A 16,172-nucleotide genomic window follows, 5' to 3' on the forward strand; every position below is an offset into this window, starting at 1 on the left:
CTCCCAAAATATATTAGCGCCGCTGAGTCATTCGGGTTCAGAAACAGTCAAAGAGTGGAAGGTAGTCGCGCCAGTTTCGAGACGTACTGTATTAGCCTTTGATATGTTGCAAGGTTTCGAACATCGACCACGGGCAGTCTGACCTGTATCACCTTTAATCACGACCACATTATAACCACAGAGCCAGCCCGTCAATCAATTTCTATTTTAGACGATCTTCCCTGCTGAGTGGCGAGTTTCATGTGGGTTACCTGTAGAATGTCATGAATAGTCAGGATGACGTCGTAGGACCATTCAACCATATATCTATAGCCAGATCACCAACCACCATCAAATTCCTAACACCACCATCGTTATACATTGCTGAATCCATATTCCATATCAGTTTAATAATTCAACTTCTGAAAATGGCCGACCGCTCCCAACACACAAACTTCAATCCCGAGGTCGACCCAAATGACGCCTCACAGATGAAAGACCCTGTTCAGGCCGGTTCTTCTGACATGGACGAAAGAATGAGTACGCAGCCTTCCTCGACCGTTCTCCATATTCCCTATATTTTGGTTTTGTCTTTTTCAGACCTGCTAACACCAACCCCAGCCCAAGATTATAAGGAGGCCATTGATAAATCCAACCTCATCGATGAAGAACGTCTTCGCCGGGCGGCACCCCAGTCCTCCACGGCCTACCACGAACCGTCCGAAGAGGAAAATGATATTTCTTGGCGGCCTGATCCATCGGGACATCCGCGGAGGACTTTCCAGTGATGTACAGGGGTAGTATAGTTGGTTTCTTGTCTGTTGATATTAGGGAATGAACGACATATCTTTCGTTTATGCCTGTTGGTAGCGCCTTGTGGAGGGGGAAGACGGCTGAATATCCGGGGCTCTCCGTAGGTCTGTACTAGGTATAAGACTATTGGTTCTAGTAAGAAGGGTGCAGTGACACAGCCTCTATATCTCGATAGACGGAGGAATGTTTAGCGGCCAAATCGACGTTAAATATTACTGGCCCAGATGTTCTGACCCCGGACTCCAAGCCAGTGTCATCATGTAGGCGGGTATATGCAGATTAAGATGTCGCCTGCATATCGGAAGATCTACACGATCTAAAACGTTACACGCGCTAACCTTGAAAGCTTAAGTTGATACCACGGGCCTTTTGGGCGACATTAATATGGGAGTATACAGCGGGAGGGGGAGATAAATCGTGAAAACGTGAGATTATCTCGTGGAAATTCAAGTAAATGCTTATGTACATGTGTCATGTCAAAACGCCGTCCCAATAGTGCAATCGTTTCCCATCCGCTCAAAGCTTTCCCTGGGCCTGTGCCTCCTTGGCCGCCTTGGCGTGACGCTCGAAGGAGGACACGGGGGGAGCGGAGTTGGGGTTAGGGTGGTGCTTCTTCAGTGCCATCTTCACGTTGTACTCCAAGTCGAGAGTGGCCTTGGGGTCGTTGGTCTTGGGTTTGAAGTCCACAACGAGATCATCTTTGACAGCGAAGACGGAGTCGATAGCGAGGTGGGGGTCATCGCTGGGGTAGATCTGGTTGATCACGGTCGCGTATTCGGGGTGGGTGATCATGAGGTGGATGTGAGCGGGACGCATGGGCGAGCGGTCCATAAGCTTGAGAAGGACACCGGCGGGGCCGTCGGTCGGCAGAGAGTAGGGAGTGGGGTGGTAGCAGTACCAGTTGAATTCTCCCTTCTCGTTCGATCGGAACTTGCCGCGGAGGTTGTTGTCGGTCTGGGTGGGGTCCTGGAAATCGTATTGGCCGTTGGCCGAGGCTTGCCAGATGTCCAAGACGGCGCCGACGACCGGCTTGCCGCTCTCCATATCCTTGATCACACCGTGCATGAAAGTAACACGGCCATTGGGCTTCGGGTCTTGGATGATGCTGTCGCCGAGAGCGCGGAAGGGAGCGTTGGGAGACCAGAAGGGGCCGAGAATGACGTTGGAAGTGGGGGAGACACCGTCCTCGGTGACGATCTTGTTGGCGATCTCATCGACGAGACTAATAAAATCAGTTAGCTTTCCATTTTTCTTCGAAGAGTTCATTTTTATTATTTGAAGTAACAAATAAAAATCAAGTCAGATATAAGACTTACGACTCGAGACCAATCACGTCGCAGATGCGGTGACCTTCGTTGCGGATAGGAGTGCTGATTTGACCGATAGAGTTGATGAACTCAACGCCGAGCATCCACTCAGCGGAGGTTAGCTCAACCTCACGAGCAAAATCGTGGATGTGCTTAATCAGAGAACCCAAAACCACGCGAGCACGCTCGGGAGTGTTGGGGCCCATGCCATTGACGACAGAGGCAGTGAAAGTGGGGTCAAACTGGCGTGTGGAAGACATTTTGTATTATTCAAGAGAGTTATAAAAAGTTAAGAAGTCAAGAAGGTCAGCGTGACCTTTAAGGGTCTATATACATGTCGCGCGACGGCATATCGTTCGGCTGGTCATGGATGTGGGGAAAGCGCGATGGTGCCAAACCGCCAAAAATCCCGTTGCCACCTGCCGAATGTTACGATCGCGTGAATCCAAGATGGTTCCATTCTGGCATCGGTCAACCCTCAACAGCCGAGCGGCGGCTGGTCCCCTATTATATCAGCCCGGGGTGCCCGGGGTAGCTCTTATCCGCGGGTAAGCCCCGGGATGTGAGCCCCCTTTCACATACCCGCTTTCACCGCCTTTTGATTGGTTCGGCTTTGACTTTTCCAGAACTTCCGACTCACGTGCCGGCTTACTATTATATCAATGTATGGATTATCATGCAATGAGAGGCCAATGATACAACAAATACTTATAAGTATAGATCCCAAACTTTCACTGTGGATTAAAATAGACCCACGTCTCCAGGATATATAGAATCTCGAAAATCTGAGGCGATTTTTTTTGGTAGAAATCCTCTGAGAATAGAAAATGAACGCGGCAAGAACCCATAGCTCATCCATAAAAAAAAATTCCAGAACCGTTGCTTGCTTTGTTCTCATTTAGCTCGTTGATCGTTGACTTTGATTCATCACCAAGGACGAAGTTCTACCAAATCGACCACCTCGCGATTTCCTACAGTAAACTCTCCACAGTCTACCTGTTGCTTGGTCTTCCGATACAATGCCTTCAAAGCCTCACGATCCTCGTCATCTCGTTGTGGCCAATGCTCCCCTTGAGGGTCTGACCACGGTGAAAGAAACTGAGATGGTCCTATACCACCATCAAATTCCATGTACCGGTCACGCATCAAAGCCGGCACAAGGTCCAGTTCTTTTTCAAAAGGCACCTCATACCCTCTATCTAAATACCATGCTCCATTATGACCAATTGCAAAACGACGGAGATGTGGAAGGCCTGCCCCAAATGAGGCAAAATAGTCATCCCATCGGCGTGGATACTCGTAGTACCAGGCCTCACCCCACTCCCCAGGATATTTCAATTCCATTCTGGATTCCGGTAGCGGACACTTGTCAAGCTGGGAATCGTTGCTCGATACCCTTATTTGGAATAAAATTGAACAATCATCGAGGTAAAGTTCTTCAAGTGTTGACGAGTGCGACAGAATCCAATCGAGCTGCTGGTCTTCGAAAAAGGTGAAATTTCCCAAGGCGAGCGATTGCAAATTTGGGCAATGAATCCCTTCGAGGCTGAGTTTAGGGTAAAACCCCCAGTAAAAGTTGGAATATAGAGAGAGCTTCCGGAGTGATCCCATCGTGGGTTTCAGCCAGACTGATGGGAGTATACGTGCGTGGAATTCAGCCACTTCCTCTCTCTATAAGATATTGCACCAAATTAGTATAAGGAATGGAACCAAAACCTAGACATATATATGTTGGACCTGTGGACAAGCCTGAGTAGGTACAAACCTCGATTTCGTTCTCAGGGCACGCAGAATCGGACGAATGCACAACATTCAGTCTCAGCGAACTCAGGGTGCCCAATACTTGCTGGAAATCATTGCTCAATGGTGTCACGTTCTGCTGATTCTGAATCCCCAGTTCTTTCAACGGTCGCTCTAAAGACACCAGCCCCGTACCCAGCCATTGTATGATGGTTTCCCGGTAATCCACTGACTGGGGTGCCTCAGGATAATCATCGTCTAGCGTGGCATTTTTGTCGAAGCGCAGAATGACGCTTTCGAGATTTGGAATTTTGGGAAGCATAGATAGGAGCTCCCTCCATTTGAGAGGTAGCTCAAGTTCATCGTGATCTCGGTCAGATTGCTAGTGTGATACATATTAGCCAACTATTGAATGTACGCCAAGTACATATTGCTCCGCCTTAGTTCGATACATCACTTACATAGTCGACCTCGACAGTATTAAGGCGAACCTTGCGTACATGTTCTTTTAACTGCGGATGTGTTATGATGGACTCAAAAGCTTCACAGCTTTTATCATCGGTGTATAGTGAGACCGTAGAGAACACACTGTTGGTTGCGAAGTCGCATAGCATGTGGTTTGTTAGCCTCAGTGCCTTGAGGGTTTCCGTGTCGGACAGAGACGCGATGATCGCAATTAGCTCTGAGGGGAGATTGAATGAGGCCATGTTCAGTTACGTAGAAATATAATTGTTAATCAGGAAAGAGCGCGTCAGGCCTTATAAAACTTCGAGTCCAACATGCTAAACCCGATAGGATTTTCTTGGCACTGTTTTCTAGGCATCCTTAGGCAGAAGGGGTTTGTCGGAGTCAGGGGTCAAAGGGTGTTTGGTATTAATCGGTAAAAAAAAAAACAGGTTTAAATAAAAAGTGGGGCTCAAGCCCTAGTAGCTATGCGCTGACATTTGTTTTGCTATAGGTAACTATATGTCTGTGTCACACATTGATCCCCTTTCTTGATCCTGACCACAGTAATGCTCATCATACATCATTCCGAGTAGCTCAATCACCGTAAAAGACGAGCTCTGGATGTGAAGATTGACATGATGGATATGTATATTTGCTACGGTTGCACCTTAGTTCTCGAGAACATCATGAGATAGCGAAAGAGGCAATTAAGCCTCAGCCGAGAAAGGCTACAGAGGACCTTTATTATAGCCAGCTAGGGAAGGTTTCATGACATGAGGCAGCACGAAATAGGATCGAAAAAGGATAAGAATTGGCATGATATATACGATCACAGCGAATGTTCATGTTGGTTCAAACCATTAGGGTCGTCTTTTAAATCAAATCTCATCACAGCCATAATCTCGGCAATAATAAGGCTAAATTTAATTCAAGGAAGTCCAAATATCGCATGTTAATCAGAAAGAAACCAATGCAATGCAGATACTCCTCCTCAAAACAATCACCAAGCCAAAACCTCTCTCTGGGCTCCACAAGCCAGAGAAGCGCAAATCTCCTCATCCTTCTCACTGACATCTGCATTGCATGCCACCTTCGGTCTCGCTGGCCAGATCTCCCGCCCCGCGGATTTCTCGCGTTCAAAGTGCTCAGTGATGACATCGCGGACTGTGCTCTGGAAGAACAGCGGCGCCTTCTCGTACTTCGGGTGAAGCTCGCCACTCGTGAAGACATTTCGGTCGAGATTCTTTTGCGCATTGTTGCAGAGGACTTTATCTTCTCCCATGACACGCGCGTACATCTCACTGATAAGCTTGAAGTCGGTATCGGAGGAGTTTCGGTTTCGGTAGATTTCGTAGGCCATCTTGGAGCTTTTCGGGCTTGAGGGGAGGAATTTCTGAATCATGATGAAGTGTGGCCTGTATATGTTAGAGGATGTTCTATTTTAGAAAGCATAGGCTGAGAATACTTACGAGACAACCATGGCAGACATGGGGAAGTAGTAAGTACTGGCAGTGTAAAGACCCTTCTCGATCTGCTCCGGTGTGGACTCGCAGTGGTGTTGGATGTGTCCATCTTTGAGATCGCTGTCGAAGGACTCAAGGTTGAGGAATTCAGGGATATCGGCGTGGGTCGTAGGGCAGTGGTAGCATTCGTTGAAATTATCAGCCAGAATCTTCCAGTTATATTCGCCCTCAAGCGCATAAGCATGGTCAAAATCGTAGTTGTCAAAGTTGTAGGCTTTGTAGCGTTCTTGCTTGTCGACATCCCGGAAATGTTCCTCCCATGACACTTCTGGGACTTCATTCGCATCCATATTGACCCAGATAAAGCCATTAACGTCAACCTTGAGATGAATTCTAAAAAGACCGTTTTGCTCCTTGTCGAAATTGCTCAGCTCTTGGTATTTCGTAGCTTTGGCTAGTTTGCCATTCAGTCCGTAAGACCAGCCGTGGTATCGACAGGCGAGGATTTGGGAATTTCCTGAACCCTCTTTCTCAACGACCGGGTACGCACGGTGTCTGCACACGTTGTGGAATGCGTTGATGTCACCTTGCCGGTCACGAGTGATGATGAAGTCGAAACCTGCAAGCTCGTAACGAAGCCAATCGCCGGTTTTCTTCAACTGCATGCTGTGGGTGATGAAGAGCCATCTCTTCGAGAATATAGCTCGGCGCTCCAGTTCGTACATGTCTGGTGAAGTGTACCATGATGCAGGCAAGGCACGAACAGGGGAAGCTTTGGCATCCTCCTTGGAGGCAGGGGCATTGAAGCCAAAGTAGTTGAACATTGAAGACATGATGAAGTAAGAAGAAAGTACAATGGAAATGGTCTTCGAGTGTTTGTTGCTTTACCCATGATCAGGGGGACTCCTTTATATGCTCTGGGACAATTTGATAACAGACTGGCAGTCATGTCTATACTCCGGTCATATGAACGGCCTGGTTCTAGTTTGGTAGGGCAACCCATCGCGAGGCGGGTGGATCTTCCAAAAACAGACATCGAACCCGCCAACCCGCCAACCCGCCAACCCGCCACCATAATACTACAATCCGTACTACAAGGCGATGATATTATTGGGCCAAAATGTTATCAAACCCGACATATACTCAGGCAGGTATGTCGTAGTCCACGGTACAGCGCATCTTTTGGAGCTGGGCAGGCATACTTCGAACGCCGATCGGATCCGGCGGCCAATAGAAGTTCGCATAAATAAGCCCCATAAGCCCTAATTGCCAAGCTATACTACTGATGAAATCACGAGGACTCGGGTTTCTCAAGTTATGGAGATAAGTGACGTCTGTAATTAGAAAACAAACACTTGCTATCGGTGTGGAGCGCTATGCAAAGCCCTGGCTTCTTTATCATGTCCAATGTCTAACAAAACAAAAGATGAGAATCTTCCATCTTAGTTGGATATAGAGTTAGAGGGGTTTGCATTGGAATAAGTAGGTATCCATTGGAGATCGAGATGATACATAACCACTTGGAGTTCATAGACAATGTGGCTGAAAAGACACGACACAGGGCTTTATATGTATCACATATAGGTACATTAGTCTAGCAAATATTTGATTACTGTTGTAAACGAGACAAGTTTAATAAAAAAATATATACTTGGGTGGCTAACAGACACAATATAAGTTGTCCCTCGTATTACATATTACAGCTATGTACACTATATACTCTGACATTTCTAGGCTTTCCCTTTCCGTTTCATTGCTCGGCCTACAGCAGGCTCTAACCGCCAGTGCACCATATCAGGCTTTACCTACAATATATTTTGTAATAAAAGTATTTTACATGTCTAAATACAATAGGGCCTGATATCGAAGCCCTCCTCCAAGGCCATTCAGAGCTTATCGTAGGATCTTTGACCAAAGTACTGCAACACTGCATGGACCCCCTCTCATCCCTGGGCCTTTCATGGATCATTATCTAACCAAGGAGCCTCGGCCATATCTTCCACCCGAAATTTCGCTCAGCTGGGTGCAGCCAAGAAAAGCTACAGCAAGCGGTTCTATAGTAGATGTCTCTACTCGATTCTCCCATGCACTGCTGCCATGCTCATCCAACCAAAGCATCTTGATCAAACCCGTCTCAATGGCCACGCCGTCTAGGAGATACAACACAACCTGGAACTCCAGTTCTTTAAGGGCTAGTGTTTTCTCTTCCTCGTCATCTAGGTCCTCATATTGGGCCCGAATCTCCTCATCATTCTTCCACGACCGGTATTTAAGGACACCTCTGTCGTCATCGATGCCCATGAAGTCCGTGATACCTGGCACTCGGGCTAGAACCTGTCTCCAATGATCTGGCGTTCTGTCGTCAAAAGCGTAGCGGTTGCTATCGTCAAGGTACCGATTACGACCTATCTCGGCATCGATCTCTCCCTCTGTCTTCATATCTTCGTATTTTTCGCTTATGTCCTCATCGTAGCATGTCCGAAGCCAGACTGTCTGCATTATACTTTCTTCATTCGCACAAATATTTCGCTCGTGAATTGACTGGTAAATGCTCAAAATTTGGATCTGCTCATCTGTAAAATCAGGCGAGCTTATCTGAGCGAGGACCCATCTCGCCCTGTCATGGTAGCTCTAACCGAATGTTAGCATGAAGTCGAAGAATTCGGCTAGGGAGCCAGACAAATCGATCAATAAGTGACAACTCTTAGTATTTCCACGCTAGTTGCTCCCATTGCTGGGAGCTCTCCTTTAACCCCTCGGGCCAATGTTCCTGTTTGGCATTAGTTAACATAAATCTTCATGTAAGCCTTAGGAGTGGACATACTATGACATAATAATCAAATGGCAAAGTACCGTAATGGGCCCCCTCTTCCAATTCCTCTTCCAGTATTGTGAAACCTTCTTAGAAGTAGCTTTCTGGAAGCCCGACACAAGTATATTTCAATGTAAACTAGTTTGCAGTTTGCAACGCGGAATAAAATGCAGAGGGCGCACCCCGCCCTAATCGGTTCCGCTAGCGCGGGGTCTTGGCAGATGATAGTTAAATGGGGAGATATCTCATAATTTAGAACGTTGCGGCACTTCTTCCTAGACATATAAAAAAGCTCTCCAAAATTGATGTAGTATCCTCACTTTGTCTTCATCAAACAGTGGCCTCTCTCCTTATTTTTATCTCTCTTCAACAGAAATCTAGAAATTGAGTCATATTCGCATAAGAGAAGTAAATTAGTTTCTCAAGGCCAGCATATACAATGCATGCTATACAGTCGCGCTCTACTAGCAATTTCAATAGAAGTAACTTTGAATAACGTTATGCTAAATCTCCATTCCAGCATCAGAAGTCTCGCTTCTTTGCATCACGCAATTCACCTCGCTCTTTCACTAAATTCGAAATCGCAGTGCCGGTATCACCTCCGAGCTTCGCGAAACCCTGGATCACACCCTCGCGATCCCCGGGCCGCATTTCCTGGCTCATCTTAAACTTCCCCTGAAGCTTGGTGATTCGAATCTCGATCCCAACGATGTTCTTCTTCAGCAGGTCAGTGTATGACTGAGGCGCATCGGACACCTCCCACGGCTCCGGCTTCTCGCCGCCAGTGTACCCCATAATAGACTTCTCCGTATGCTGCGAAAGATCACGCAGTTGCTTGGCAAGGAATTCGCCAGTCTCAGGTGTTTTAGAATCATAGTATAGCGACATTTTGCCATACGCCTGGACGGCGGAGTAATTCCATGTGGGCACGACCTTCCCTGTGTCTGGCTTTGTCTCGACGTAGTATTTCGGAGTCACGTAATGGTCGTGTTTGCCATTGAAAAGCACTAGTACGTCGTCGTCGAGTTCGAGAACGTTTGGTGGCTTGTCATCCACGGCTTCCATCATAGTCTTGACTTGTGGGTTCTGCTTGGCGATGTGGGCACGGAGATAGGGATCCGTCTTGCCTGTTTCTTCTGGGAAATCCACCACGAATGGGGCATGGGTGCACTGTAGGAAGTCTTGCTGAGAGGAGTTCATGCCGGTGATCAAAACACCAAGCGGGTTTTGCCGGATGAAATGGAGCAAGACTTCTTTGTCTTTCTCCTCATGGGCGCTTTGGAAGAACATTTTGAATAGCAACTAAAAGGTGGCTGTCAGAGGAGGATAGAGGGGAAAGACAGAAAGTTGTGAAACCAATTGTGTAGCAACAAAATAATAACCGAAATCATGATCCCCCAAAATCTCACATTATCGCTTATTTGTTATTAGTGTTCAAAGATTCGTCCACTAAAGGCATGTACAACCGGCTGCAGACCCAGCGGGGCGGGAAGGCGCAGGGACTTTTGATATTTCCCCACCGGATTATCAAATGCCCGTAGGCCAGGACGAGAAGTCAAATGAAATTCAGATCAGTTCGGATCACATCCATCATTCAATGTTGACAGCGAAAGACTTGAGATTCATGATTGCTCTCAAAAAAAAGAGAAAAGCTGCTGTCCTAGAAGCATAGTGACAGTCTAACCTATTTTGGTTAGTATACTTCATGTGAACCGGATTAGGTGTAGCGCAATGTATTTGGGAAGATGGCTAGCTCCTATTGGATAGCTCTGTTGATGGCCCACTTTAATCTATACATGGAGAACGCAAATCCGTACTTTAATTTGCTCAGAAGAGCTTTTCGCCAATGACATCGAAGTCATCTTACCCAGTTTAGTCTAGCAGAGCTATATCTAGGCCTATATTTGTTCGAAGTATGTTGCCTTTTCGAGGCTTGTTGAACTAATGGCTCAAGTTACCGGGAAACAAGAAGTCCAACAAGTCTCCATCATTTCAACTTCAGTCTCCATTAGAATTGCTTTTTGAGGAACTACACTGGCACCTCGCCTCATTACTAGGTCTAGCAATTAAGTTGTAGCTCAACGTGCAACTCTACGCCGCCAATTTCAGAATACTGATCACACCTGCTGGGGTTATGGGAACCATGGTCAATAATATTCTGCTGTATCGCCCTGGCAATTCCTCTGGGTCTAGTGCGGCACATGATTCGGCTCATGCTGTCCAATTGGGATTTTCCAGTTTGAATCTCAGTATGGCCGCACCAAACCAAACCGTAGGTCTAAGTTTTTAACTCCACTTTTGGAACATGGAAAAAGTGACAAATGGTTCCAGGGAGGTGTTACTCATACGATTCGAGCCATAGGGAAGTATCAACATGGAAGGGGTTGCATAAATTAACCTATGGCCCGTTTCTCTTATTTCTGATTTATGAAATGCAGATTTCGTCATTTACATATACATGCAGGCAACAATGAGATACCCCCTTTCTAAAATGCTCCAAGATCGACAATTTTACGCTCGCTAGCGTGGTGGATACCGCGGGAGCTTGTCTGGTACAAAGTCAATTCTAGATGCGCCATGGTCCTCTGGGCGTTAAAACAGGTATAGCCAACATTATAAGAAATCCCAAGTCCGCTATACACCCCAATATCAAGTCTCACTTGGGCCAGTGTGGTTTTTCCAATGATCAATCTGGCTTAGTTTGAGAACTTGTAGACAGGATCAACGCATAAAAGGAAGGCAAGGTCCAGACCTGGGCAGGCGGCACTGCTGAGGAAGTTCCCGCTGACTCTAAAACGTGGGATTGTGAGATTTGAAAGAGAAAGCGAGGATAAATGAGCGTTAGCGGTATCCAAATGGGTGCTTGGGACAGTACGTGAGACATGGCTTAATATACTACCAACAGAAGTCCAATTTTGCAAGAGTCATTCATTCGACACATGTATATAAGATGGAGTGATTAAAGGAGGGTATAGATTGAACATCGCAGGAAATAGGAAAGAAACCATCATATAATCCCCAAGGGGGACTAAAACCAAGACTCCATCGCTCCAAAACAGAAGCCATTTGCGTGAAACATAAGGGTGCGCCGATTTTTGATGGTCAGCAGGTCGCAAGACCTCCCGGCATATAACAACCGAATCCCAATGACAATCAGTCAATGAGACTAGAGTAGAATATCAATCAAACAGAGAAACATGATGACGTTCCGGTATACGGTTCCATGTTCAGAGGAGCATGGACGCAATTCGAGCGGCACATATCGTAATTCGTTGACATCATCTTCGCAATTCTTCATAGAACATTACATTGATGCAAGACTAGCAGAACCTGCAGCCGCAGATCCCCAGCGCAGTTTTCGAAGTCCGCCGCGGACCGCTTCCTGGCCACACGCTGCTGAGGGGCGAGGACCAGGAACACCATCTCCCATCATTCCGACCTCAGCTCGCCCAACCTCACGACCGATCATGTATCCTGCGGAAAAGCTGATTGCAGAGAATAGAACGACAACCCCGGCGCTGATAACCCATGTCATGATCGTGGGGCTAACAGTCATTGTTGAATCTGTCATGCTCACGCGACGACTCTTCTTCGAGGCAGCACTGCGGTCTTTAGGGGAATTTGAACGGCGCTTCGCTTTGGTGACAGTAGGGTCAGATGATACCGTTGGTGCTCTTATAGACGGACTTGACTCTGGATACTGCGGCGAGGATGAGTCCTCTTCGTCGCTGTTCTCCTCTCCCATGGCAACCGATGGGCCTACAAGTCGGAATGAAGCTGGTTGTCCGCTACCAGAGGGAGCAGCTGGGGTGGATGGTGGCCGATTATCATTCTTCGGGAGACCTCTGGCGGCAGCCGCACATGAAAGAAGTGTGGATAGACTAGCACGAAGGGCGGCATCGTGGTCAGCATGATGGGAAGGGGAGATCATATTGTAAGGGCTGTGCTGGTATTGAGTTCTCCGTGATGATCGTGGGCTAGGGTATGATTCTCTTCGAGAAGCTGCACGGTGAGTAGATGTAGACGGGATACTGGGTTGAGGGCGCCGTGCAGTCCATCCAGGTTCTGACGTGGCCGGTGGGTGTGTGAATATGTTCGGTTGAGGTACAAAAGGTGCTGGGCTGATGCCCATACCTAGGGCAGTAGAACTATCATCTTCATCATCGCTGGAGGCAGCGTCTGAACTTGATGATAGCGGTGCAGAGCGCGCAGATAATGCGGCTGGGAGCGCTGGGCGGGTTATATCTTCATTTGAGCTGCTGAGAACGCGGTCAGACTCGCTTTCGCTCTCCTCATATTCCTCTTGGCTGCTACTGGCTTGGCTAGCATCCCGCGATGCATAGTCCACCTGGGCTGTGGTGATAGCAGCAAGATGTTGTAGACGGCGTCGCCGATTACGGCGCTGATATGCGCCCGCTTCTCCACGCTCGACCTGCAATCCGGTGGTAATTATGTCTTCATTCGTGGCAGCAGAGGAGAAGGAGGAAGAGGACGGTTGCGAGGACACGTCGATCCAGGAATCTATGTAGTATCGTAGTGAGTACATTATAGCGATGTGAGAGGGATTTTGTATGCATATTGAAAGTTCATCGGCAGAGGTGGTACTAGTCAGATTATAAAAAAGACTACATACCCTCTGATCTCATGGGTGCCGCACCGGATTGCTGAGGCTGACCGTTATCCCGAAGCGGCTGATGGCCATCGCGCGTCATCTGACTTGCGGCTCTAGGCTCACGCACCTGACCCAGCAGGTCGCAGTGATTTGGTTGCATATCCGAAGAGTTGCAAGAATATGAGAGAAGGGGGTATGTGAATAGAAATAGAAATATAGAAGAGAGGGGATCAGGCCACCCTGGAGTACAAGAGAGCGGTCAACGTGGGTGGGGGGAAGATTATCTTATCAAATATGGAGTCGACGATCACTGATGCCCAAGGGAGTTTATCCTCCTTTCTGCTCACAAGAACCAGGAGATAAAAGGAGTTAAGAGGAAAATAAAATAGTCAGATTAATCTTGCGGAATAGAAAAGAAGGGTGACAAGAGAAAGATAAAGATATCTCCCAGGTGGAAAGATTCCAGATGATGAGTTGATCTGCAGACCGAACAGGTGATTTGCAGCCCGTGACGAGGCAGAGGTTGAAAGACGATGCGAGGGTTTGTCAGTGGGAAAGGGCGAATATTGAGGTTCTTATTGTAGAATTTTGGGATTCAAGGAGCTCGCAAAGAGACCTTCTTTCATCAATAGTTCGATCAAAGAAGCATAGATAAATGAGCCAAGGTACTTCGCAGGCAAAACAAGGAATATTGCGGGGAAGGCGGCATCCGTTGGCAATATACTACCCGATGGTTCCACAAACTTAAAAGAAAAGCAGGTTAAGTAGATCAAAATGAAAATTGAAATGTATCAAATTAAAGATACCTGAGCTAGCTAAGATCATATTACACGTAATTAAACACGAACTTTTTTTTCTCTAAAAAGAAAACCTGAGACCCATGGACACCAATATGTTGCGGAAATCAAACGTATGCAGGAAAGAACCTCAAGCTTAGAAGGTGACCTTGGTACCCTTGTACTCGGGGATGGAGCCCTTGCCCTTGTTGAGGGCACCACCACGGCCGCCACGGTCGCCGAAGCCACCACGGCCACCGCCGCGACCACCACCACCGCGTCCACCGAAACCACCGCCGCCGCCGCGACCACCGAAGCCACCACGGCCACCACCACGACCACCACCACCACGGCCGCCGAAGCCACCACGGTCACCACCGGCAGGGCGAGGGGTAGAGAAGTCAAGACGGATAGCACGGCCCTCGAGCTCGTGGCCGTTGAGAGCACCGTGAGCAGCCTTAGCCTCATCGATGGAAGAGAACTGAACGTAACCGAAGCCCTTGGGGCGGCCGGTCTCCTGCTCAGTGGGGAGACGGATTCCGAGAATGGAGCCCTGGGCGCCGAAAACCTCGTGGAGAGCATCCTCAGTGGCGCTGAAGGGAAGGTTGCCAACGAAGAGAGTGTCGCTCTCGGGGCTGGTCTGGTCACCGTAGGAGCGAGCACGATCCTGGGAGCGGTCGGCACCCTGGGGGTTGGCCTGACGGGGGGCGGCGTAGTCGAGGTTGATGGTGCGGCCATCAAGATCGGTACCCTTCTTGGCCTCCATGGCCTTAGCGGCATCGGCGGCGCTGTTGTACTCAACGTAGCCGAAGCCACGGGAGCGGCCAGTCTCGCGGTCGGTGACAATGCGAACACCGGAGAGCTCACCGAACTCGGAGAACTCACGCTGGAGCCACTCCTCATCGACGTTCCAGGACAGGTTACCAATGAACAGGTTGGCGACAGCACCCTCGGGAACCTCCTCGGTCTTGGACTTCTTGGCAGCGGCAGCAGGCTCCTCATCAGCCTTGCGCTTCTTGGAGACAGGGGTCTCCTCGGAGTCAGAGTCAGAGTCAGAGCTGTCAGAGTCAGAACCAGACTCGGAGTCGGAAGAAGCCTTCTTGGCCTCGGACTCAGACTCAGAGGACTCAGAGTCAGAGTCGGAAGAGTCGGAAGACTCGGCCTTCTTCTCGGTCTTCTTGGGAGCGGGCTTCTCCTCCTCGGACTCAGAGGAGTCGGAGTCAGAGTCGGAAGAGTCGGAGGACTCAGCCTTAGCAGCGACCTTCTTCTCGGCCTTCTTGGGAGCGGGCTTCTCCTCTTCGGACTCGGAGGAGTCAGAGTCAGAGTCGGAAGAATCGGAGGACTCAGCCTTAGCAGCGACCTTCTTCTCGGCCTTCTTGGGAGCGGGCTTCTCCTCCTCGGACTCAGACTCAGACTCGGAGCTGGAAGAAGCATCCTTCATGTCCTCATCAGACTCGGACTCAGACTCGGAGGAGCTGGGAGTAGGCTCCTTCTTCTTGTTCTTCTTGGAGGCCTTCTCCTTGGAGGCGACCTTGCTGGCAACGGCCTTGCTCTTGGCGGCGGGGGACTGGGAAGCCTTGGTGACACCAGCATCCTTGACCTTGTTCAAGGCCTTGCTGGCCTTGCTGGCCTTATCGGCAACCTTGGTAGATGTCTTGGACATTTTGAACTAAAGGCGAGACGAGATATTAGCATTTGCTAATTGATAAAATTGAGGGGACTCATGGGTAGAGAGGGCTTGGAGGCAGGCTTGTAGCTTGGGTAGGGTGGCACATACTGTAGTTACAAGTGAAATTCTTGTAGTATGTGCGGCAAAGCCCACGATCCCTCAAAGCACCCGTGTTTTGGATGTGTAAAATGGAACAACAGCCCTCAGAAGAACTGCCAGAAGTGAACTAAATCACAGCTGGACGTTAACCCACTACCCACGGACGGACAAGTTTTCAAGCCCACAAGCAACCGACAGCCAATACTGTCTAGAATATGTAACCCACGAGGAAGAAGTCCCACAGAGCCCACAGAATAGATGTATGTCAAGCCCACAGCCCTCAGAGTGATAAAAAGCCCTCAGAGTATCCGAACGAACTTACGAAATAAAACCCACGCGACTGCGTTAGTTAGTGTGATAGAGATCTCTTGAGTATTCAAGAGATAAATAAAGCAACCTGAAACAGACTGCTTTTTTTTTAAAGGGGAATGAGAAAAGGAAGTAGAGAGGATGGG

General features: G+C 48.4%; 8 protein-coding genes across 8 annotated transcripts; 1 reads left to right on the plus strand and 7 right to left on the minus strand.

The window, feature by feature from the left end:
* Positions 1 to 407: 407 nt before the first annotated feature.
* On the plus strand, positions 408 to 767 carry N7537_009240 (uncharacterized protein; the record flags this gene model as incomplete). The annotated part of the gene is made up of 2 exons (XM_056900294.1): positions 408 to 519; positions 580 to 767. The coding sequence occupies 2 exons, from the start codon at positions 408 to 410 to the stop codon at positions 765 to 767; spliced, it is 300 nt and encodes a 99-aa protein (XP_056748962.1).
* Positions 768 to 1,308: 541 nt separating this feature from the next.
* On the minus strand, positions 1,309 to 2,359 carry N7537_009241 (putative catechol dioxygenase; the record flags this gene model as incomplete). Its single annotated transcript, XM_056900295.1, has 2 exons — positions 1,309 to 2,014; positions 2,109 to 2,359. 2 exons carry the CDS (start codon positions 2,357 to 2,359, stop codon positions 1,309 to 1,311), a joined length of 957 nt encoding a protein of 318 aa, XP_056748963.1.
* A 667-nt stretch (positions 2,360 to 3,026) lies between these two features.
* On the minus strand, positions 3,027 to 4,546 carry N7537_009242 (uncharacterized protein; the record flags this gene model as incomplete). Its single annotated transcript, XM_056900296.1, has 3 exons — positions 3,027 to 3,770; positions 3,865 to 4,221; positions 4,301 to 4,546. 3 exons carry the CDS (start codon positions 4,544 to 4,546, stop codon positions 3,027 to 3,029), a joined length of 1,347 nt encoding a protein of 448 aa, XP_056748964.1.
* A 740-nt stretch (positions 4,547 to 5,286) lies between these two features.
* N7537_009243 (aromatic ring-hydroxylating oxygenase subunit alpha) lies at positions 5,287 to 6,573 on the minus strand (the record flags this gene model as incomplete). Its single annotated transcript, XM_056900297.1, has 2 exons — positions 5,287 to 5,701; positions 5,756 to 6,573. The coding sequence occupies 2 exons, from the start codon at positions 6,571 to 6,573 to the stop codon at positions 5,287 to 5,289; spliced, it is 1,233 nt and encodes a 410-aa protein (XP_056748965.1).
* A 1,144-nt stretch (positions 6,574 to 7,717) lies between these two features.
* On the minus strand, positions 7,718 to 8,188 carry N7537_009244 (uncharacterized protein; the record flags this gene model as incomplete). The annotated part of the gene is made up of 1 exon (XM_056900298.1): positions 7,718 to 8,188. One exon carries the CDS (start codon positions 8,186 to 8,188, stop codon positions 7,718 to 7,720), a length of 471 nt encoding a protein of 156 aa, XP_056748966.1.
* Positions 8,189 to 9,083: 895 nt separating this feature from the next.
* Positions 9,084 to 9,851, minus strand: N7537_009245 (FMN-binding negative transcriptional regulator; the record flags this gene model as incomplete). The annotated part of the gene is made up of 1 exon (XM_056900299.1): positions 9,084 to 9,851. One exon carries the CDS (start codon positions 9,849 to 9,851, stop codon positions 9,084 to 9,086), a length of 768 nt encoding a protein of 255 aa, XP_056748967.1.
* Positions 9,852 to 11,865: 2,014 nt separating this feature from the next.
* On the minus strand, positions 11,866 to 13,333 carry N7537_009246 (uncharacterized protein; the record flags this gene model as incomplete). The annotated part of the gene is made up of 2 exons (XM_056900300.1): positions 11,866 to 13,082; positions 13,195 to 13,333. 2 exons carry the CDS (start codon positions 13,331 to 13,333, stop codon positions 11,866 to 11,868), a joined length of 1,356 nt encoding a protein of 451 aa, XP_056748968.1.
* A 773-nt stretch (positions 13,334 to 14,106) lies between these two features.
* On the minus strand, positions 14,107 to 15,612 carry N7537_009247 (putative nucleolin protein Nsr1; the record flags this gene model as incomplete). The annotated part of the gene is made up of 1 exon (XM_056900301.1): positions 14,107 to 15,612. The coding sequence occupies one exon, from the start codon at positions 15,610 to 15,612 to the stop codon at positions 14,107 to 14,109; it is 1,506 nt and encodes a 501-aa protein (XP_056748969.1).
* Between the last annotated feature and the right edge of the window lie 560 nt (positions 15,613 to 16,172).

Source organism: Penicillium hordei (genome assembly GCF_028827395.1).
Source record: "Penicillium hordei strain IBT 12815 chromosome Unknown utg000005l_segment0_segment0, whole genome shotgun sequence".
NCBI classification, from domain to species: domain Eukaryota; kingdom Fungi; phylum Ascomycota; class Eurotiomycetes; order Eurotiales; family Aspergillaceae; genus Penicillium; species Penicillium hordei.